Source organism: Elephas maximus, chromosome 7 (genome assembly GCF_024166365.1).
Source record: "Elephas maximus indicus isolate mEleMax1 chromosome 7, mEleMax1 primary haplotype, whole genome shotgun sequence".
Taxonomy (NCBI): Eukaryota; Metazoa; Chordata; class Mammalia; order Proboscidea; family Elephantidae; genus Elephas; species Elephas maximus.
Window position 1 is genome coordinate 59,132,610 of NC_064825.1, and position 23,731 is coordinate 59,156,340.

Here is a 23,731-nt window from a genome sequence, read left to right on the forward strand (position 1 = left end):
TAATGGTATCAATCTCAAAATAAAAGTGAAAAGGTCACCTTGAAGACTAAGGTGTGCCTGACCCAAGCCATGGTGTTTTCATTTGCTTCATATGCATGCAGAAGCTGAATGATGAATAAGGAAGATGGAAGAAGAATTGACACCTTGAAATGGTGGTGTTGGTGAAGAATATTGAATATGCCGTGGACTCTCAAAGGAACAAACAAGGCCTTCTTGGAAGAAATACAGCCAGGATGCTCCTTAGAAGCAAAGATGGCGTGACTACATCTCACATACTTTGGACGTGTTATCAGGAGAGATCATTTTCCAGAGAAGGCCATCAGGCTTGGTAAAGTAGAGGGCTAGTGGAAAACAGGAAGAACCTCAACAATATGTATTGTCACAGTGGCTGCAACAATGGGTTCAAGCATAACAACAATTGTGAGGATGGCACAGGACCAGGCAGTATTTCGTTTTGTTGTATGTAGGGTCGCTACGATTTGGAACCAACTTGATGGCACCTAACAACAACAACATCTCAAAGATGTGTTTCGAGTTTTAAAGGATACATGTATGGCTTTCCTCTTTACTCCTGTTAATATAGAAAAAAAAACAATTGATGTTTTGATATTATCCATCCTTATATTTCTGTAATAAACCCCAAATAATTATGAGAAATGATCATTTTAATATATTTCTAGAATTAATTTTTAATATTCACACTTTGGAATTTTTTTGTATCAGTACTTAAAAGACATTTTGGCCTGTAAATTTTTTTTCTTGTAGTGTCTTTGTAAGGTTTTCATATTGAAGTCATATGGCCTCAGTAAACAAGATGTAAGTGTTTCATCTTTCTCTAATCTTTGAAATTGTTTGTTATTTCTTCTTCATATTCTAAGTCCCTTGAGTAAATGGGAAAGTCATGGCCCTTTCAAGAAAGACACTGTTAAATAGCCAAGAAATTCCACTATATAATTTTCTTCCAGTGTTCCCAATAAGGAGCCCTGTTGGCATAGTGGTTAAGAGCTTGGCTGCAAACCAAAAGGCTGGCAATTTGAATCTGCTAGCCACTCCTTGGAAACCCTATAGGGCCTTTCTACTCTGTCCTATAGGGTCGTTATGAGTCAGAATCGACTGGATGGCAACAGGTTTGGTTTTGCTTCCTCCTAAGGACCTGGAACCATTTATCAGGTGAATGAATGTGCATCGGGGAAAAGAAAATAAGCAGGATTTGGGGGATTTCTGGATATTGGCTCTTCCTGGAGATCTGATATACCATTGCCATCTAATGTTAGATAATCCAAAATAACCTGTAGAAAAATTGTTATAATCTATAAGTAAATTTATCAGATTTGATGAATATAAGATCACAGATAAAAGTGGATTGTTTTTATACCAGTATTATTTAGTTTTTCTCCAAAAAAAAGTATTTTTCAATACCCATTTTGCATATGACTCTGTGCTGAGCTTTGAAAAAGGTAGAAGATAGGCCTGTGTTCCAAAAGGATCTAATTCTGAAATTCCAAAATGGTTTCAGGCCCACATCTTCTCTGTTGTACCTATAAAATATTACGTCCTTAGAAATTCTAGATTAGAATGTGGGACTAGACTATGTCATTCCTAGGTAGGAATCCTAGACTATGATGTTTTAGCTCCTAAGGCAATTCCCAATGGCTCAGCCAACGATCTTAGGGCACAGATATATCTGATTCCCCACTCTCTCTCTCTTTTCCGTATTATAAAAAAATAACACTTGGGAAATATTTCTCCTTTGAGACTAGAGTAGATGAGACAGTAACGACTAAGCTTTCCCGACTCCACTTCAGAATATATATTCATTCACACACAAACATCACAGGCACACACGCATAGTGGAAATGTCCCCCATTCCACCTTCCCCCCGTGGTCTCAATACAGGTCTTGAATCCCTCCTTCAGGACCAAGAGCATTCCATAGGTGTGAATATGACTTACCTCGTGAATACGGCTTTACAGTTTCTGAAGGAACTCCAGGAGCTTTCAGGGTGAGCACATTTCTAAATTGGGCTGCATTCTTAATATAAAGGGATGAGTGCAGATGTTAATAGCTGAGGGGGTGGTGGAGAATGAATATGAGAGTTGTCAGATAGAGTTATTCTGTAAACTTTGGAAAAGGTGCAATGACAGTACTATATGGCTGCTTTAAATGCTGGTTTCTTTGACCCATTTTCAATTTGGATAAAACATTCTTGTTTCAACGCCGGCAGTACAAACTTGTGGGCATGTTCTTATGAGAGGTAATCAGTTCCACTGACTGTGAAAGCTAAAAACAGGATTTTAGAGAAAAAGGAATTTCTCCTGCGGTGGGAAACAAGATCAGAGTGATGACTGCTTTTTCCATAATTTCTCTATTACTTGTCTACTATTCCTGCTGTTACCTGCATTTTGCATTATAGTTATGATACTTGAGTTACTTGTCAATTCGTATGACCCTAAAGCTCATCTACTCGGTTCACACCCTTAAAATAAATAAATACACGAAGAATTAAAATTTTTTTAAAGACGCATGTGAAGAAAGAAGAACCAACTCCACCCAACCTTTAATTTCCAACAGAGACACTTCTGAAACAATAGGCAGCCCACCTCCCATGTGCCCAGAAAGCACTATGAAATTTGATATTTTGTATTTAAAGAGCCTATTTATCTTCCCTCCAATAGCTCCCTCCCTAGGGCTGCACTCCTTGTCATTCTCCTTGTACATGTTTTCCTAAAGCAGCACATGCCAGCACAACATAGGCTGCTTCTTCAGACTTCTGCATCATAGGTGCTTCCATCCTTCGGTCACCACTTTGTCCTCAGCTCCTCTTTTTTCCTCACAACATATCATCACACCAAGTCTTCTTTGCCTCACTGCTTGTGTTTGTCCTTCTTTGTTTTCCCAGACCCTCTTTTGCTGTGGACTGAAAAAATATATATTGAGCATTTCTTTCTTTGCTAGAATAAATTATCTTTGCATATTATGTAGCCTGAGAATATTCGAGTGAGAAATATTCGACTCTATGGCTCTTTAGATTTTTGATACGAGTAAAAAATACAGACCATGTTCTAAATAGAATTTCAATCGATTTACTTTGAAATGATAAATATTATTCTTATTGGATTACATATATGTCTCTAACTTCAGAAAAACATTAGCATCTCATGATTTATTGCATTTCCAGTGATTCTTCACAATCTATTTACTGTAATACTGATTTAAAAATCAAAGGGACTAATGGATAACCTTTCTTTTTTTTATGTGTTTTAAATTTGTTTTATTTATCTTTTGTTGTTGAGAATATATACATAGGAAAACATACAAATTCAACAGTTTCTACATGTAGAATTCAGTGACATTAATTACATTCTTCTAGCTGTGCAGTCATTCTCACCTTCCTTTTTTGTGTTGTTTCTCCTCCATTAACCTAAATTCACTCTCCCTGAAGGTTCCTGTCTAATCTTTTGAGTTGCTTTTCTGAGTTCTATCCGATACAGACAGTTCTTAAAAGTGCATAATGCTCAACTGTTCTTTACCAGTTAAGCTAAACTATTCTTTGGTTTTTATTCTTTAATAAAGTGCTTGTTGTTGTTGTGGTTAGGTCCTGTTCGGTGGATTCTGACTCCTAGTGACCCCATTCAACAGAGCAGAACTGCCCCACAGGGTTCCCTAGGCTGCAATCCCCATTGTGCCACCAGGGCTTCTTATAAAGTATTTACCTAATTAATAATAATAATAGTAATAACCAACTGCCTGCGAGTCACACCTGTCTCCAGTGCTGAAGTTCAGGCTATGGTGCAAGAATGCCAATAGACGGCCTTTTGACGATACTGGGAAGGTGATTATTTTTTCACATTTAGGATAATTCTATGATTCTGCTTAAAGAAAGGTATTGGCACAAAGGAACTAATTCCTAATTTTCTGGATGCCAGAAGGTAGACATTTGGGCTAAAATGTCATAGTCAGCCTGTCTACGACGTAAGACTGATTAAATGTGAAAGGCATACAATGAAGAATGTTAACATTTCAGAATAAAATAGACATCTCTATGGTGGTGAGCACCCAGAAGACAGTAAATATTTAATCAATCCTTGGTCATCCAGTTGTTCAGGTGGTGGCCAACTTCAGCCTGGGGAATGAACTACATTGTAAGAAAAGGCCCTATCCAGGCACATCAGCTGGACTCAAGTTAATTCATCTTGTGAAAATCTAATGCCAAAGACATGGACCCAAACAGTATATGCCACGTATTCAACATAGGAGAGCATGTAAGGTTATTGATCTATAAGAAAGTTAAGTTAGGTATCATGGGGAAAATTTTGCTTGTCAGTTACTCTGATCTATTTTATTTTATTTTCTGCTTACAGATGCAATTCTGTAACTTTTGTACTATGAACTTCCAACAGTTGTTATGTCATTTCTAAATGATACCAGCCTAATCCCAGCTTCGTTCATCCTTAATGGCATCCCTGGGCTGGAAGAAGTGCATTTGTGGATCTCCTTCCCCCTGTGTACCATGTACAGCATTGCCATTACAGGGAACTTTGGCCTTATGTACCTCATCTACTCTGAAGAGGCTTTACACAGACCTATGTACATTTTCCTAGCCCTTCTGTCCTTCACAGATGTGCTCATGTGCACCAGCACACTTCCCAACACCCTCTGCATATTGTGGTTCAACCTCAAGGAGATTGATTTTAATGCCTGCCTGTCCCAGATGTTCTTTGTCCACACGTTCACTGGGATGGAGTCTGGGGTGCTCATGCTCATGGCCCTGGACCGCTTTGTGGCCATCTGCTACCCCCTGCACTATGCCACTATTCTCACTAATTCAGTCATTGCCAAGGCCGGGCTCATCACTTTTCTTAGAGGTGTAATGCTTGTTATCCCTTTCACTTTCCTCACTAAGCGCCTACCATACTGCGGAGGCAATGTCATACCCCACACCTACTGTGACCACATGTCTGTGGCGAAGATATCCTGTGGTAATGTCAAGGTCAATGCTGTCTATGGTCTGATGGTTGCCCTTCTGATTGGGGGTTTTGATATGTTGTGCATCACTATTTCCTACACCATGATTCTTCGAGCAGTGGTGAGTCTGTCATCAGCAGATGCTCGACAGAAGGCCTTTAGCACCTGCACTGCCCACATTTGTGCCATCGTCATCACCTATGTTCCAGCCTTCTTCACCTTCTTTACACACCGTTTTGGGGGGCATACCATTCCACCCCACATACACATTATCATGGCTAATCTCTATCTGCTCATGCCTCCCACAATGAACCCTATTGTGTACGGAGTGAAAACCAAGCAGATACGTGAATGTGTCATTAGGTTCCTGTTTAAGGGAAAGGACATTTCTTCTCATAACATTTAGAGAACCTTCTGTGAAGTTGGAGATTTCTTAGCCAGGTTGAGATCACCAAGTCAATAAGGAACCAAGCAAAGGAAACGAGATACTTAGTCACTCAAAATATTTTCACATGACTCAGATATTTCAACTTCTTTTAAAAGGGTATCACCATGGTCATGTAGGCAAAGATCCACTCTTCTGAAACCCCATGTTCTCCAAAGTCTCTTTATTTGTAGGGGACTTCAAAGTTCATTGCATTTAGTTATCGAGGACAGAGAACTCTACCCTGAATGACAACCTGTATGAGTTTGCAGCCCAATGGCTGGATCACTAGGACTGGAGCTGAACCTTTTTTTTTTTTTTTTTAATTCCCTAGCAAAATTAACCCATTTTCATCAATGTCTGTGCTAATATATTTCAGCAATCTCCTGCCAAAACCATTTTTAGTTCATTCTTATTTCTGAAGTTCTGATCTGCTTTCTCTAACAGTCTCTCCAGCTATGTACCCAGTAGCAAATCATACATGTGTTCACCAAAAAGTCTTGTAAAAGATGTTAATAGCAGAATATTCGGAATACCTAGAACATAAAATTAACTGAAATGTTCAATAGCAGCAAAGTGTATAAAATAATTGTGGTATAATCAAATATAACATCGAGCCAAATATGTATACTATATGATTCCATCTGTATAAAGTTCAAAATCAGGCAAAAGTAACATAGGGTGTTAAAAATTAGAATAATGTTTACCTTTCAGAATGAGAGAACAGGTAGTGATTGGACAGAATATGAGGTGTGCCTCTGCGGGTCTGCCAATGCTTTAGTCCTTCACCTGTATGGCAGTTCAGGGTGTGTCCAGTTGGTGATATTTCGTCAAGCTGTAGTTGTATGATGGGCTCACTTTTCTGCATGCATTCTGTACTCCAATAAAATACTTCTTTGAAAGAATATGTCTGGAGCACATACTCGGACCTCTGTAAATTGTGAAACATGATTCTTCCCTGCCTCCTATACTGCCTGTCTCTGGTTTACAAAATATGTGTATTTTAGTTTCCGTGAGAGGTAAACAATTTAGTGCAAATAATATGTGAATATTTGTAAATATTTATGATAACACAATACAATTGTATATATTAAAAAAAAAAAGCCTCCATCTTTAAAATGTTTCTGTCTAGTTCCTTTTGAGAGACAGACTCTTAAAATATTGACTGGGGGTGTGTGTGTGTGTGTGTGTGTGTGTGTGCGCGCGTTGATGCTGTTCTTCTGGTGACTACTCCTTTTACTTCAAGCTGTGTTTGAACTTCAGTTAGTTTACCTACCTCTCTGTTTTAGACAAGAAGGATTTAACTTAATTACATTATCTGTCAATTACTCATGCCTACAAAATATTATATAAAGTTTCCTTTACCTAAAACTTCCAACCTCAGTATTAGTCAGCTATGCCTTTGATTTTTGGTTGTTAAGATTACACCCAAGAACAAAGTTTAATTACAGGATATCAAATGTATTAGGATTACCCCAAAATGAGAGATGTACTGAACAAAGTGGATAGTTTACTCAATTATAAAATAATATTTCCTAGAACTAAATTCAAATTTTTTAATTGAAGTAGCCCACAAAATACCCAGATAAATTATTTACAAAAGACTCAAACCTGGACCCACCCCTGCGAAATTGATAAAGGTGGAGGTTCAAGTATGAAAAAAAAGCAAAGCACGTTTAAGCATATGAAAAAAGATATCTACCAGCATCTGCTAAGTATTAATGCTGGAATACAAAAGAGCAGTGTTTTTTACTTACAATAATAAACATCATTAGACCAACATTCTGTGCCCAACTTAATAATCAATCAACTATGAAAGCAGTAAAGATATTCAGATTTGAAAAAAATTGACATGGATAGCAACTTTTCTTAGCAAGTTATGCGAGGATGCACTCAGGAGAAATTAGAGAATGAAGCAAAGTAGACGTAAATATGGGATTCAAGAGTTAGTGGCATCAGTCTAGGAAAAGAAAGAAAGAATGCCCACAGCTCTGAAGATACTGCAAGAGTACAATAAGCCTGATCAGAGAAGGCTAAGAATAGGGAAAAAGAGAAGCACCACCTGTCAGTTTGTCATACTGTGGTGGTTTGCATCTTGCTCGGAACCCTGGTGGCACAGTGGTTAAGGCCTCAGCTGCTAACCAAAAAGATCTGCAGTTTGAATCCATTGGCTATTCCTTGGAAACCCTGAAGGCCAGTTCTATATTGTCCTATAGGGTCGCTATGAGTCGGAATCTACTCAACGGCGAGTTTTTTATGATGCTGAAAACTATGCCACTAGTATTTCAAATACCAGCAGGGTCACCCATGGTGGACAGGATTTAGTGGAATTTCGAGATTAAGACAGACTGGGAAGAAAAGCCTAGTGATCTACTTCCAACAATTAGCCAACGAAAAAGTATATGTAGGGGCGGAGCCAAGATGGCGGACTAGGCAGACGCTACCTCGGATCCCTCTTACAACAAAGACACGGAAAAACAAGTGAATCGATCACATACATAACAATCTACGAACCCTGAACAACAAACACAGATTTAGAGACGGAGAACGAACTAATACGGGGAAGCAGCGATTGTTTCCAGAGCCTGGAGCCAGCGTACCAGTCAGGTACGGCACAAGCACAGAGACCTGCTCCACCCCCCTGAACTAACCCCGGGAGGGGGACTAGCCGGTTCCACGGGCGGCGTGGGACGCAGCCGTTAGGAGAAGTCCCCGGGAGGCAGTGACTGATCTTGGAGCAGAAAGAGCAGCATCCGAGCCGGGGAACCGTCCCACAGGGATTTGGACTGCACGCAGGTACGCCATAAACACGGAGAGTTGCTCCACCCCCTGAACTAACCCCGGGAAGGTGACCATCCGGGTCGCGCGGGCGGCGTGGGACGCAGCCGGTAGGAGAAGTCCCCGGGAGGCAGCGACTGGTATTGGAGGGGGGAGAACAGCGTTCCAGCCGGGACACTCGGTCGCGGCACAAGCACGGGGAGCTACTCCACCCATCTGAACTAACCCCGGGAGGGGGCCCACCTGGTTCACGGGGGCGGCACGGCCACGCGGCTGGAGGGACGAGAAGTCCCCAGGAGGCAGCGACTGATTTTGGAGTCGAGAGTGCACCGTCCCAGTAGGGGAGCCTTGACACTGGGCGTGGGGCTGGAAGCGGAGGATCTGACCGTGACTCCAGCGGGCCAGACCCCCCGGGGGCAATCTCCACACAGACAGCACACATAGGCGACGCGCCCGCGGGAATCTCAGATATAATAGTCATTCCAAGCAAGACAAGCAACTCTGGCTATATTCTGAGGTGCTACTCTCCTATCTCTCTGTTCCCTCCCCCACCCTCCCCAGGCGGCTTCATTAACATCTGAATAGCCTGAGCCAGAGGGAGAACTCTGATAGGGATCTGACTGCAGTTTTTTTTTAGCGGATTTTCTGGAAAAACTAGTTTCCCAGTGATGGCTCGGAGACAACAATCCATATCAAACCACTTAAAGAAGCAGACCGTGACAGCTTCTCCAACTCCCCAAACAAAAGAATCAAAATCTTTCCCAAATGAAGATACAATTTTGGAATTATCAGATACAGAATATAAAAAACTAATTTACAGAATGCTTAATGATATCACAAATGAAATTAGGATATCTGCAGAAAAAGCCAAGGAACACACTGATAAAACTGTTGAAGAACTCAAAAAGATTATTCAAGAACATACTGGAAAAATTAATAAGTTGCAAGAATCCATAGAGAGACAACATGTAGAAATCCAAAAGATTAACAATAAAATAACAGAATTAGACAACACACTAGGAAGTCAGAGGAGCAGACTCGAGCAATTAGAATGCAGACTGGGACATCTGGAGGACCAGGGAATCAACACCAACATAGCTGAAAAAAAATCAGATAAAAGAATTAAAAAAAATGAAGAAACCCTAAGAATTATGTGGGACTCTATCAAGAAGGATAACCTGCGGGTGATTGGAGTCCCAGAACAGGGAGGGGGGACAGAAAACACAGAGAAAATAGTTGAAGAACTTCTGACAGAAAACTTCCCTGACATCATGAAAGACGAAAGGATATCTATCCAAGATGCTCATCGAACCCCATTTAAGATTGATCCAAAAAGAAAAACACCAAGACATATTATCATCAAACTCACCAAAACCAAAGATAAACAGAAAATTTTAAAAGCAGCCAGGGAGAAAAGAAAGGTTTCCTTCAAGGGAGAATCAATAAGAATATGTTCTGACTACTCAGCAGAAACCATGCAGGCAAGAAGGGAATGGGACGACATATACAGAACACTGAAGGAGAAAAACTGCCAACCAAGGATCATATATCCAGCAAAACTCTCTCTGAAATATGAAGGCGAAATTAAGATATTTACAGACAAACACAAGTTTAGAGAATTTGCAAAAACCAAACCAAAGCTACAAGAAATACTAAAGGATATTGTTTGGTCAGAGAACCAATAATATCAGATATCAGCACAACACAAGGTCACAAAACAGAACGTCCTGATATCAACTCAAATAGGGAAATCACAAAAACAAACAAATTAAGATTAATTAAAAAAAAAATACACATAACAGGGAATCATGGAAGTCAATAGGTAAAAGATCACAATAATCAAAAAGAGGGACTAAATACAGGAGGCATTGAACTGCCATATGGAGAGTGATACAAGGCGATATAGAACAATACAAGTTAGGTTTTTACTTAGAAAAATAGGGGTATATAATGAGGTAACCACAAAAAGGTATAACAACTCTATAACTCAAGACAAAAACCAAGAAAAACGTAACGACTCAACTAACATAAAGTCAAACACTATGAAAGTGAGGATCTCACAATTTACTAAGAAAAACGCCTCAGCACAAAAAAGTATGTGGAAAAATGAAATTGTCAACAACACACATAAAAAGGCATCAAAATGACAGCACTAAAAACTTATTTATCTATAATTACCCTGAATGTAAATGGACTAAATGCACCAATAAAGAGACAGAGAGTCACAGACTGGATAAAGAAACACGATCCATCTATATGCTGCCTACAAGAGACACACCTTAGACTTAGAGACACAAACAAACTAAAACTCAAAGGATGGAAAAAAGTATATCAAGCAAACAATAAGCAAAAAAGAAGAGGAGTAGCAATATTAATTTCTGACAAAATAGACTTTAGACTTAAATCCACCACAAAGGATAAAGAAGGACACTATATAATGATAAAAGGGACAATTGATCAGGAAGACATAACCATATTAAATATTTACGCACCCAATGACAGGGCTGCAAGATATATAAATCAAATTTTAACAGAACTGAAAAGCGAGATAGATACCTCCACAATTATAGTAGGAGACTTCAACACACCCCTTTCGGAGAAGGACAGGACATCCAGTAAGAAGCTCAACAGAGACACGGAAGATCTAATTACAACAATCAACCAACTTGACCTCATTGACTTATACAGAACTCTCCACCCAACTGCTGCAAAATATACTTTTTTTTCTAGCGCACATGGAACATTCTCTAGAATAGACCACATATTAGGTCATAAAACAAACCTTTGCAGAGTCCAAAACATCGAAATATTACAAAGCATCTTCTCAGACCACAAGGCAATAAAACTAGAGATCAATAACAGAAGAACGAGGGAAAAGAAATCAAATACTTGGAAAATGAACAATACCCTCCTGAAAAAAGACTGGGTTATAGAAGACATCAAGGAGGGAATAAGGAAATTCATAGAAAGCAACGAGAATGAAAATACTTCCTATCAAAACCTCTGGGACACAGCAAAAGCAGTGCTCAGAGGTCAATTTATATCAATAAATGCACACATACAAAAAGAAGAAAGAGCCAAAATCAGAGAACTGTCCCTACAACTTGAACAAATAGAAAGTGAGCAACAAAAGAATCCATCAGGCACCAGAAGAAAACAAATAATAAAAATTAGAGCTGAACTAAATGAATTAGAGAACAGAAAAACAATTGAAAGAATTAACAAAGCCAAAAGCTGGTTCTTTGAAAAAATTAACAAAATTGATAAACCATTGGCTAGACTGACTAAAGAAATACAGGAAAGGAAACAAATAACCCGAATAAGAAATGAGAAGGACCACATCACAACAGAACCAAATGAAATTAAAAGAATCATTTCAGATTATTATGAAAAATTGTACTCTAACAAATTTGAAAACCTAGAAGAAATGGATGAATTCCTTGAAAAACACTACCTACCTAAACTAACACATTCAGAAGCAGAACAACTAAATAGACCCATAACAAAAAAAGAGATTGAAACGGTAATCAAAAAACTCCCAACAAAAAAAAGTCCTGGCCCGGACGGCTTCACTGCAGAGTTCTACCAAATTTTCAGAGAAGAGTTAACACCACTACTACTAAAGGTATTCCAAAGCATAGAAAATGACGGAATACTACCCAACTCATTCTATGAAGCCACCATCTCCCTGATACCAAAACCAGGTAAAGACATTACAAAAAAAGAAAATTATAGACCTATATCCCTCATGAACATTGATGCAAAAATCCTGAACAAAATTCTAGCCAATAGAATCCAACAACACATCAAAAAAATAATTCACCCTGATCAAGTGGGATTTATACCAGGTATGCAAGGCTGGTTTAATATCAGAAAAACCATTAATGTAATCCATCACATAAATAAAACAAAAGACAAAAACCACATGATCTTATCAATTGATGCAGAAAAGGCATTTGACAAAGTCCAACACCCATTTATGCTAAAAACTCTTACCAAAATAGGAATTGAAGGAAAATTCCTCAACATAATAAAGGGCATCTATGCAAAGCCAACAGCCAATATCACTCTAAATGGAGAGAACCTGAAAGCATTTCCCTTGAGAACGGGAACCAGACAAGGATGCCCTTTATCACGGCTCTTATTCAACATCGTGTTGGAAGTCTTAGCCAGGGCAATCAGGCTAGACAAAGAAATAAAAGGTATCCGGATTGGCAAGGAAGAAGTAAAGTTATCACTATTTGCAGATGACATGATTATATACACAGAAAACCCTAAGGAATCCTCCAGAAAACTACTGAAACTAATAGAAGAGTTTGGCAGAGTCTCAGGTTATAAAATAAACATACAAAAATCACTTGGATTCCTCTACATCAACAAAAAGAACACCGAAGAGGAAATAACCAAATCAATACCATTCACAGTAGCCCCCAAGAAGATAAGATACTTAGGAATAAATCTTACCAAGGATGTAAAAGACCTATACAAAGAAAACTACAAAGCTCTACTACAAGAAATTCAAAAGGACATACTTAAGTGGAAAAACATACCTTGCTCATGGATAGGAAGACTTAACATAGTAAAAATGTCTATTCTACCAAAAGCCATCTATACATTTAACGCACTTCCGATCCAAATTCCAATGTCATATTTTAAGGGGATAGAGAAACAAATCACCAATTTCATATGGAAGGGAAAGAAGCCCCGGATAAGCAAAGCACTACTGAAAAAGAAGAAGAAAGTGGGAGGCCTCACCTTACCTGACTTCAGAACCTATTATACAGCCACAGTAGTCAAAACAGCCTGGTATTGGTACAACAACAGACACATAGACCAATGGAACAGAATTGAGAACCCAGACATAGATCCATCCACGTATGAGCAGCTGATATTTGACAAAGGACCAGTGTCAATTAACTGGGGAAAAGACAGCCTTTTTAACAAATGGTGCTGGCATAACTGGATATCCATTTGCAAAAAAATGAAACAGGACCCACACCTCACACCATGCACAAAAACTAACTCCAAGTGGATCAAAGACCTAAACATAAAGACTAAAACGATAAAGATCATGGAAGAAAAAATTGGGACAACCCTAGGAGCCCTAATACAAGGTATAAACAGAATACAGAACATTACCAAAAATGATGAAGAGAAACCCGATAACTGGGAGCTCCTAAAAATCAAACACCTATGCTCATCTAAAGACTTCACCAAAAGAGTAAAAAGACCACCTACAGATTGGGAAAGAATTTTCAGCTATGACATCTCCGACCAGCGCCTGATCTCTAAAATCTACATGATTCTGTCAAAACTCAACCACAAAAAGACTAACAACCCAATCAAGAAGTGGGCAAAGGATATGAACACACATTTCTCTAAAGAAGATATTCAGGCAGCCAACAGATACATGAGAAAATGCTCTCGATCATTAGCCATTAGAGAAATGCAAATTAAAACTACGATGAGATTCCATCTCACACCAGCAAGGCTGGCATTAATCCAAAAAACACAAAATAATAAATGTTGGAGAGGCTGCGGAGAGATTGGAACTCTCATACACTGCTGGTGGGAATGTAAAATGGTACAACCACTTTGGAAATCTATCTGGCGTTATCTTAAACAGTTAGAAAAAGAACTACCATACAACCCAGAAATCCCACTCCTCGGAATATACCCTAGAGATACAAGAGCCTTCATACAAACAGATATATGCACACCCATGTTTATTGCAGCTCTGTTTACAATAGCAAAAAGTTGGAAGCAACCAAGGTGTCCATCAACGGATGAATGGGTAAATAAATTGTGGTATATTCACACAATGGAATACTACGCATCGATAAAGAACAGTGACGAATCTCTGAAACATTTCATAACATGGAGGAACCTGGAAGGCATTATGCTGAGCGAAATGAGTCAGAGGCAAAAGGACAAATATTGTATAAGACCACTATTATAAGATCTTGAGAAATAGTAAACCTGAGATGAACACATACTTTTGTGGTTACGAGGGGGGGAGGGAGGGAGGGTGGGAGAGGGTTTTTTTATTGATTAATCAGTAGATAAGAACTGCTTTAGGTGAAGGGAAAGACAACACTCAATACATGGAAGGTCAGCTCAATTGGACTGGACCAAAAGCAAAGAAGTTTCCGGGATAAAATGAATGCTTCAAAGCTCAGCGGAGCAAGCGCGGGGGTCTGGGGAACATGGTTTGCGGGGACTTCTAAGTCAATTGGCAAAATAATTCTATTATGAAATCATTCTGCATCCCACTTTGAAATGTGGCGTCTGGGGTCTTAAATGCTAACAAGCAGCCATCTAAGATGCAGCAATTGGTCTCAACCCACCTGGAGCAAAGGAAAATGAAGAACACCAAGCCCACATGACAACTAAGAGCCCAAGAGACAGAAAGGGCCACATGAACCAGAGACCTACATCATCCTGAGACCAGAAGAACTAGTTGGTGCCCGGCCACAATCGATGACTGCCCTGACAGGGAGCTCAGCAGAGGACCCCTGAGGGAGCAGGAGAGCAGTGGGATGCAGACCCCAAATTCTCATAAGAAGACCAAACTTAATGGTCTGACTGAGACTGGAGGAATCCCGGCGGTCATGCTCTCCAGACCTTCTGTTGACACAGGACAGGAACCATCCCTGAAGACAACTCATCAGACATGAAAGGGACTGGTCAGCGGGTGGGAGAGAGACGCTGATGAAGAGTGAGCTAATTATATCAGGTGTACACTTGAGATTGTGTTGGCAACTCTTGTCTGGAGGGGGGATGGGAGGATAGAGAGAGAGGGAAGCCGGCAAAATTGTCAAGAAAGGAGAGACTGAAAGGGCTGACTCAAGACGGGGAGAGTAAGTGGGAGTAGGGAGTGAGATGTATGTAAACTTATATGTGACAGACTGATTGGATTTGTAAACGTTCACTTGAAGCTTAATAAAAGTTATTATAAAAAAAAAAAAAAAAAAAAAAAGTATATGTATCAAAATAGGATATTGTCCAATGTAGTGCTGGAAGACCAGCCCCCTAGATCAAAAGGGACTCAAAATACACTGTGGTCAAAACAATGAACTCAAGGACACCAACGATTGTGAGAACTGTGCAGGACCAGGTAAGAATTTGTTCTGTTGTACATGTCACCATGAACTGTAGCCAATTCAATGACAACTAACAATAACAATTTGGTAAAAACAATTTTTAGGAAATTCTAAAATAACATGAAAGCAATGCACGAAAAATACTCCCAGAGGTAGAGGAGACCAGTTACGCTTAGGAAACCTCACTGAAGGAGGTGAAATATACAATTGCCCTTGTTTAAGGGCATGGAGTAGAAAGTTTTGGTGTAAAATTCCTGGAGGAAAATTTTGCAGTAGAAATCCTTTAAAATGAGTTAATTTTTGTTGCAACATTTCCTTATGGAATTAATTATGAATATGTTTCTATTTATTATAATATTATTGTTAAATAACATGTTGAAATTGAACTCAATGTCCTAACTATTATGCTAACTTTGGAATTCATACTGAGGAATTCACGTTGAGGAACAGTTACTGTTGAAATACTCATGATGTATAATTAGTGGAAGCAAACAGTTATGAAATAGTCTGTAAATTATGACCCTGTTTTTTTTTTTTTTAATGTTACAACAAAGGTAACAAAATCCTAATAGCAGGTATTTCTGAGTGTAAAGTAGTACATGTTATTTTAATCAATGACCATTTACTATTTCAGAAGGTCAGAATAATAAGCAACTAAAAACTTCTTTTTTTTTTTAATCCTACACATCTATGTATCTTTGCTTTATTTTTAATTGCATAAGGACAAAATTCCAATTTCTACTCCAAATGGCTGTCTGGCATGGGAGTTCCTTTCTGGATTGCCATCTTTTGGAGCCCAACTATGGTAGACGCATCTCCGCCTGCCCCCAAATCTATGAAACTTGGCATCCTGCATTCTTTTAGGGCTGTGTGCTCTCTGGGGGCGCCTAAACTCTGTTCACACTGAGAGAACTCAGGACTCCTGAGGATTTCAGAGGTTATGCCTATTTCCTGTGGGAAGACAGATGGTCTAAACACTTCTGATCCAAGGTCTATAAGGTGAAGCCAGGGTGCACCTGGCATAGCATGAATTCTGGGCCCTCGCTCTGGCATGACCACTCTTCACATTCTTTCTTCTTTGGAGCTCCATTGTGGGTAAGGAACATTTTCTACCTTCCTGACATTTATTGTATGACAAAGTTTAGAATTGTCCCAAAACCCAAAACCAAACCCATTTCTGTCAGGTCATTTCTGACTCATAGTAACCCTATAGGACTGAGAAGAACTGCCCCATAGGGTTTCCAAGGAGCAGCTGGTAGATATGAACTGCTGACATTTTGATTAGCAGCAATAGCTTGCCATAGGTCTTAATCACTGCACCACCAGTGGTCCTAGAATTGTCCCAGTCTGTCGGTATTATCACAGAGATTAGAAGGACTGCTGTACAGAGGATTTTGCATTGCATGTCTCACTAGTCTCTGTGTGTGAACAATTAAGAAAATCATGATCACTTCACATTAAAAGCAAAGATAGGACTGGCAACAGATGTGTGTTCTTGTGTGGGCAAGGGACAAGTCAGATGCACACAAAATTTCCTTCAGAGTATACAGAACTCTTCGTGTTTATTCATTGTTTTTCAAATACAGGGTGCAATGCCAGAGACAGAGAATTAGGTAGTAAAAATTTTGAGCACCCCCAAATCAAGGAAGGGTGAATACATACATTGTCTTCTCTCCAAGTCACTAGCCCACCCTTCCCCACATCTGTTTACTTCTTCAATTAGATCACACAACTTGCAGTCAGCTGATCCAACTCCAACTTACCAAATGTGCTTGTTTGTTTGTTTTGTTTTTTATTCAGGTACTTCCCTCATTCTTGGAGTAAAACAGGAGAAAGATTTTTTGAACCATACACTAAAACAGTTCACAAGTCAGTAAAGAGACATGATAAACACCCAAATAGTTCTGGCCCAGGCCACCAACTTACAATCATCATGAAAGAAGGAGAAAGAATGAGGGCAACATAGAGAAGAAAGGTGACTTTCAAATAGAGAGACGGGCAAGTGTTTCACCAGTGTTTTGTGTAAAGATCACAAATATTGTGTACCCTTGGACAAACCATCGAACGTACTGAGTCTCAGATAAATGGTTATGAATTGGTAGACTCATTATAAGAACATGAGTGAGTTCATAAACTAAATAGTAACTAGGAAGTACAGATACTCAGATGGTACTATTGGTGGCTTTCCCCTAGGCATGTGGGTAAATGTATGAATTTGTATGCAGGTTGATTATTTATATTCAAGGTAAATCTAAAAGTACTAGAGTGGAGGCACAAGAAGGCTTCTGCTAAGTGCCAAAAGTGCATTTCCTGGAAAATGCAGATGCTTAATGGGATTTCGTTTAACTTAATGTAGAGACCATACACTTAAGACATTCAGGCTCAGTGATTGCACTTCATGTTATTAAAGGGTTGGATATAATATTTCTGAAAAAAGATGAAGATGAAGCAGTAGCAGGGAATCTAGAACCCTCTTTTCGGTATTCAGCTCTTTCCTGACATTCCTCTCTAGGGAATTCAGGAAGATTGTTCAAATAGGTGGTAGGATTTTATTTCGTGGTCCTGTTCCTGACTTATTCTTAAAAAAAAAAAAAAATGCTCATCTAGGTCATCACTAGAGAAGCATAACATGGAAATGAAAGAAGTTAAAAAGCAAGACTCCTAGGCTTTCCTAGCTCTTAAGCAGTGCCTGATTCATCCTGATTTTCTTGAAGACTGAGATTAAGTGATAATCCAAAAGGACCTCTTTTCTGTTTTCAACAGCCAAAGGCAACCATGGGTGCAGCACACCCTTTGTGTCAAATGGATGCCTAGTGTGGGATGAGGAAACAGCAAAAGCAGCGGCAGAGATAGTATCAAACTCTATCCCTTCCATCAGGTCCTAGGGGGTTAGACACCTGGATCAGGTAACGGAACCTACTGTCATTGAGGAGGGAAGGGAAATTGTGTTTGATATGTACTGGGATGATGCATCATGTCTAGATGTGGTATGCTGTTTTCTAGTTACAGCATGTTGTTTGTCTATTTTATTGAAAATGTCTTGATGTAAGACTAAGGCAAGACCTTCAGTCGGAAGGGATTTCTTTCCCTGTGGTTTTGTTGTAACTTTACATTCATCATTCTTCCTAGACTTTGTCTCTTTTGTACTTCCCCAGAACCACAGGCAAAAAAGGTGCAGGGGCTCAGGGTAAGTGTAAATGGTACTTGTAAGCAAATCTTCAATCCTTTGGAAGAGAAAGTATGAATCATCTAACACTATCCCCTTGTTCTTTTCCCATAGTGCTGCTCAGGGGAGAAACTGTAAGCAGGAGGAGCCATAGAGGCCCCAAGTTAGAAACATGAAGCCCCTAATTCCTCCACAGAAATCAACCAACCAAACATAAAAGCAAATAAACTACAAATGATTGATCCACTGCTTGATAGCTCAAAATTTCTCCATTAATTGCCTTTATGAAGGACTTGGTTTAGGGTAACAGATGAGGAAATCTAGGAAAACCTGGATTTGACTCTCAATCACTAATAACTTTGGGAAAGTGAATTAAACATCCTGTACCTGGGTCAGGGAAGCTCACCTTGGACTCTAATATACAGTTATCCTCATAGGAAGTGACTTTATATCTTAGTGTTTGAGGTGAATAGCAGTTTATCTGGATGTGTATATGGCAGGGAGATTTGCAAATAAGGGAAAGAAATTGAGCAAGATCAACATAGGCTTGAAATAAGGAAAAGTATATGTAAAGTGTATGTCTATACAATATTTGAATTTGCAAGTAGTCATCAAGGTTTAAACATGAAATGCTAAGATACAGTGACAACATAATTTATCCCCAAACCAGGACACTTTTGAAAGTTTAAGGAAATGGCAAGAAATAGAGTTGGAGAGGAAAGATAAAATCTAAAACTTACTCTATTGTATACCAAGCCAATGAAATTGAGCCCTACCCTTAAAGTAAAGAGATGTTGAATATTATTAAGCATTAGATTAATAAGTCTTCGCAATTATGTTGTAGGACAAATTAGATCTGAAAAATTCAAGAAGGAAAGAAAAGAAATAGGCGGATGTCACTAGGTGGTCTTTAAAAGAGATACATGAGTATAGGAAGAAAGGGCTAATATTAGAAATATTCCTGGATTAGAAATACAAGTTCTTATTCCCTGAGGATTTACTACAGATAACAGACATGCTGAGGTGGTCTGGATGAAGTAACAATGAAGAAATTTTGAGCTATAAAGAAATTACTCCCAAGATAAAGTGAAGGAACGTCAGAGAAGATTAAAAAATTTGAATTTGGATAATGTGGTGGGTGATGGCACTATTACCAAAGGACAGAACTTGGAGGTGGAATATATTTTTGGTGGAAGGTAAAGTTGAAATGATGAGTTCAGTTTTAGGCAAGGTAAATTGAAAGTTTCCTTGGAAATTTATGGAAACACTGGTTGGATAGTGGTTAAGTGCTACGGCTGCTAACCAAGACGTCTGAAGTTCAAATCTGCCAGGCGCTCCTTGGAAACTCTACCGGGCAGTTCTACTCTGTCCTGTAGGGTCACTATGAGTCGGAATCGACTCGATGGTAGTGGGTTTAGGTTTTTTTGGTGTATGGAAATTTATGGTAGAAATATCCAGCATGCCTTAGAAAGAGGACTCATCAGTTGTGACATAGCTTACTTACAGAATTAGTGACCTGAAAATTATCAGTATGTTTGTTATACTCGAGGTCATGAGAGTGGAAATATTTCCCAGAGAGAGAACAAAGGGAAAGTCCAGAGAATCTGCTTCTCAAGAATTATGTAAAAACAGAAGACAAAGAATGGTAATAGGGAGATTTCTTGTTTTACTTCTTGGGGCAACCAAGTAAGCTCTAGCTTCATGGCCATTGTCTCGACTTATCTACATGTGTATATGCATTTCTAAGGATTATTATATCCAATATCCTGGAATATTCCAATGTCCTGGAATATTGGATATAATAATCCTTAGAAATGCAGATACACATGTAGATATGTCGACGGCAGTGGGTTATTCCAGGATACAATCCTAGGAGTGAAATAGACTTCTGATTATGTTTCAGGAATCTTTGAGGTGGATATTGTTAGCCTTGCTTTATAGGTGAACAACTGAGGCTTCAACATCAAAGTAAATATCACCAAGTCACACAACTGGTATAGAAGGAGCTGAAATTTAAATGAGATTCTATTGGGCAGAAACACCCATAGTCTCCCATTGCATATTGCTGCAACAACAACAACAAAAACTATTGCAATAAACAAATCTCAGAGGATCCTTCACATGCAGTTATAACTTTCTATTACTGAATATGTGCTCTGTCCAGTCAGGACAGACAGTTAAATATACTGCATGCATTTTGCATCATATATGAATACCATTTCTAGCCCCAAATCTAGTTTTGTGACATTTGACATTTATGCAATCTCTCTGGGACTCAGTTTCTTCTTCTATTTGATGGCAGAAAACAATAACAACTTTGTAAATGGGCTTTAAAAATTATCCTTACACTGCAAATCTTTTAAAATATTGAGATACACAATTATTGAATAGTTTATTTTTATATGCATTATTATTTGAATTTTTGTACTATTATGAACGTAATTTTATTCAAAATTTAAGTTTGGATTCACAAGGAAGTTCTGAATCAAGCTTTCTATGTCTTAATTCCTTCTCAGGGAAGAGGCTTCAGGAAAAATAAAGAGATCTCCTGTGTATTTAGTTATGCTGATTTCTAACAATTCATATGTGGCACCAGAATCTTTTATTCTTAATGGCATTCCTGGTCTGGAAAAAGTACACAAATGGATCTCCCTTCCTCTCTGTGCCATGTATATTATATCCCTTGTGGGTAACCTTGGCCTTGTGTACCTCATATGCTCTGAGGAATCCTTACATCATCCAATGTACTTTTTCCTGGCCATGCTCTCCATCATTGACTTCTTCACCTGCACCAGCACTCTACCCAATGCACTCTGTATCTTCTGGTTCAATCTCAAGGAAATTAACTTCAATGGCTGCTTAGTCCAGATGTTCTTTGTCCATGGGTTCACAGGTGTGGAGTCTGGTGTCCTCATGCTCATGGCTCTGGACCGCTATGTGGCCATTTGCTACCCATTGCGTTATGCTAATATATTCACTAACCCTGTCATTGCCAAAGCTGGGCTTGCCACCTTCCTAAGGGGTGTGATGTTGATGATTCCTTTCCCATTCTTGGTCAAACGTTTGCCCTTCTGCCAAAGCAATATTATCTCCCATACATATTGTGACCACATGTCTGTGGTAAAGTTATCCTGTGCCAGCATCAAGGTCAATGTCATCTATGGCCTGATGGTTGCTCTTTTGATTGGAGTATTTGACATCTGCTGTATCTCTGTGTCTTACACTATGATCCTCTGGGCTGTGGTCAGCCTCTCATCAGCAGATGCTCGTCAGAAGGCCTTCAGCACCTGCACTGCTCATATATCTGCCGTCATTATCACCTATGTTCCAGCATTCTTCACTTTCTTTACTCATCGTTTTGGGGGACACACTGTTCCTCCTTCTCTCCACATCATTGTGGCTAATCTATATTTGCTTCTCCCCCCAACTCTGAACCCTATTGTTTATGGATTAAAGACAAAACAGATTCGAGACAGTGTCATACATCTCTTCCATGGAAAGAAATGTCCAAGCTGATCCAGGACAACTGAAATTAGATAGAGGAAATACAAACAAAAAACAGGAAAGAAGAAACTGGTTGCTCACTAATGTTCAGTATTAGTATTTCTCATTATCTAGACCAGAGTATGTTTTCTGCAAAGATAGTGGAGAAATTTATATCTAATTCTGAGTTTTTACTTAGCTTGGTGCCTTCTGTTATTTTTTATCCATCACTTGTTTTAATCAAGTCTTTGATTTGGGCTAATTACTACTTTCCTCTTAAATATCTGTCTAAGATATTTTTCTAATTATGTCAGAGCATCTGCAAGTTTCTTGTCTATAGTGGTAATCATCTAATACATAATAAATTACATTTTCTAGCCTGGGGTGTTCCTAAAGGTAAAATTTTGTTTATAGATTAATTTCAGATTTTCCTTTGTGTATCCAGTGCCACCACATTTTCTAGCACTGACACACAGGGCTCGAATACTCTAGGAATCACAATACAGCTGCTATTTGATATACAGCGTGGGTTTCTCAACTGAATGTTAGCCAATTGGTGAGATAATTGATTGATTCATTACTTTTTCATTATTTTATTTTTCATAGCAGTGACATATTTCTATCAGCCAAACTAAAACTTAAAATAGAACTAATCTCTCCCTATTCCTTGAACCACATTCACTGTATTATCATAACACACATAATTATGTGTTTATTTATTTAGATGTTTGTGTAGCTAATACTAGAACGTGTTGTGTTTGAAAGCACTAGATATATATTTATCTTTGTATTTCTAAGTCCAACATATTGTGAGGCACAAGGCATGACTAAAAAAAACTAGTATATATTAAGTGGCTAAATGAATGAGTCTGTATTTGCCAGGAACTATGCTCTTGTTATTATTGTTAGTTCCCACTGAGTTGGCTCCCAGTCTTGGCAGCCTTATGTATAAAAGAACGAAGTGGTGCCCAGCCCTGTGCTGTCTCCATGACCTTTGATATATTTGGGCCCTTTGTTGAGGCTATTGTGTCAGTTCATGTCATTGGGCTCTTTCCTTGTTTTCACTGATCCTCTACTTTACCAAACATGATGTCCTTCTCTAGCAATTGGTTTTTCCTGATGACATGTCCAAAAGTAAGTGAGCTCTATGTTTATACCTTCAAGGGAGCTAAAGGTAATAAATTGGAACTCTGTTCATGCCAGTGTGTATTATGCCATACCTGCTCCATAGTTTTGTTCAGAATTGCATAAGCCTGAGTTGAAGAGAGGCAGCAGGCTCAGTGAGGTGGTCATAGCAGACAGCCAGGCTAGCTGGGCGCAGAACCTCCTTAGCTTTGTGTACATGTATGTAAAAAGGCTGAGCTTGGAGAGAAGACTTATCTACAACTGAACACTCCTTGAGTAGGACTTTGGGGTTTAAAACATTGTACATCTGTCAGTCAGGATAATATTAATCTTTACTACACATATTTTGATTGGGTTATCATCTATCTCTTTTACAAAAATAAAATTTAAATATATGTATGTATGTATACCAAAAAAAAAAAAACAACCCAGCACCGTTGAGTCAATTCTGACTCATAGCGACACTATAGGACAGAGTTGAACTGCCTCATAGAGTTTCCAAGGAGTGCCTGGTGGACTCAAACTGCCGACCCTTTGGTTAGCAGCTATAGCACTTAACCACTACACCACCAGGGTTTTCATATGTATGTACATATGTGTGTAAATATATAAATCCGTATATTAGAATGTTATTGGGACTCCATGGTCTGTGCATTTATTGACGTAATTAGAAAAATACCTTAATGT

General features: G+C 38.9%; 2 protein-coding genes across 2 annotated transcripts; both read left to right on the top strand.

Annotated features, from left to right (window-relative positions):
* Positions 1 to 4,405: 4,405 nt before the first annotated feature.
* LOC126079262 (olfactory receptor 52N1) lies at positions 4,406 to 5,371 on the top strand. Its single transcript, XM_049890184.1, has one exon. It carries the CDS (start codon positions 4,406 to 4,408, stop codon positions 5,369 to 5,371), a length of 966 nt encoding a protein of 321 aa, XP_049746141.1.
* Positions 5,372 to 20,998: 15,627 nt separating this feature from the next.
* Positions 20,999 to 21,952, top strand: LOC126080055 (olfactory receptor 52N5-like). The gene has a single exon (XM_049891372.1). The coding sequence runs from the start codon at positions 20,999 to 21,001 to the stop codon at positions 21,950 to 21,952; it is 954 nt and encodes a 317-aa protein (XP_049747329.1).
* Positions 21,953 to 23,731: the final 1,779 nt, after the last annotated feature.

Coding starts and splice junctions, on each gene's coding strand:
- LOC126080055 (XM_049891372.1), top strand. CDS start 20,999: ATGCTGATTTCTAACAATTCATATGTGGCACCAGAATCTTTTATTCTT.
- LOC126079262 (XM_049890184.1), top strand. CDS start 4,406: ATGTCATTTCTAAATGATACCAGCCTAATCCCAGCTTCGTTCATCCTT.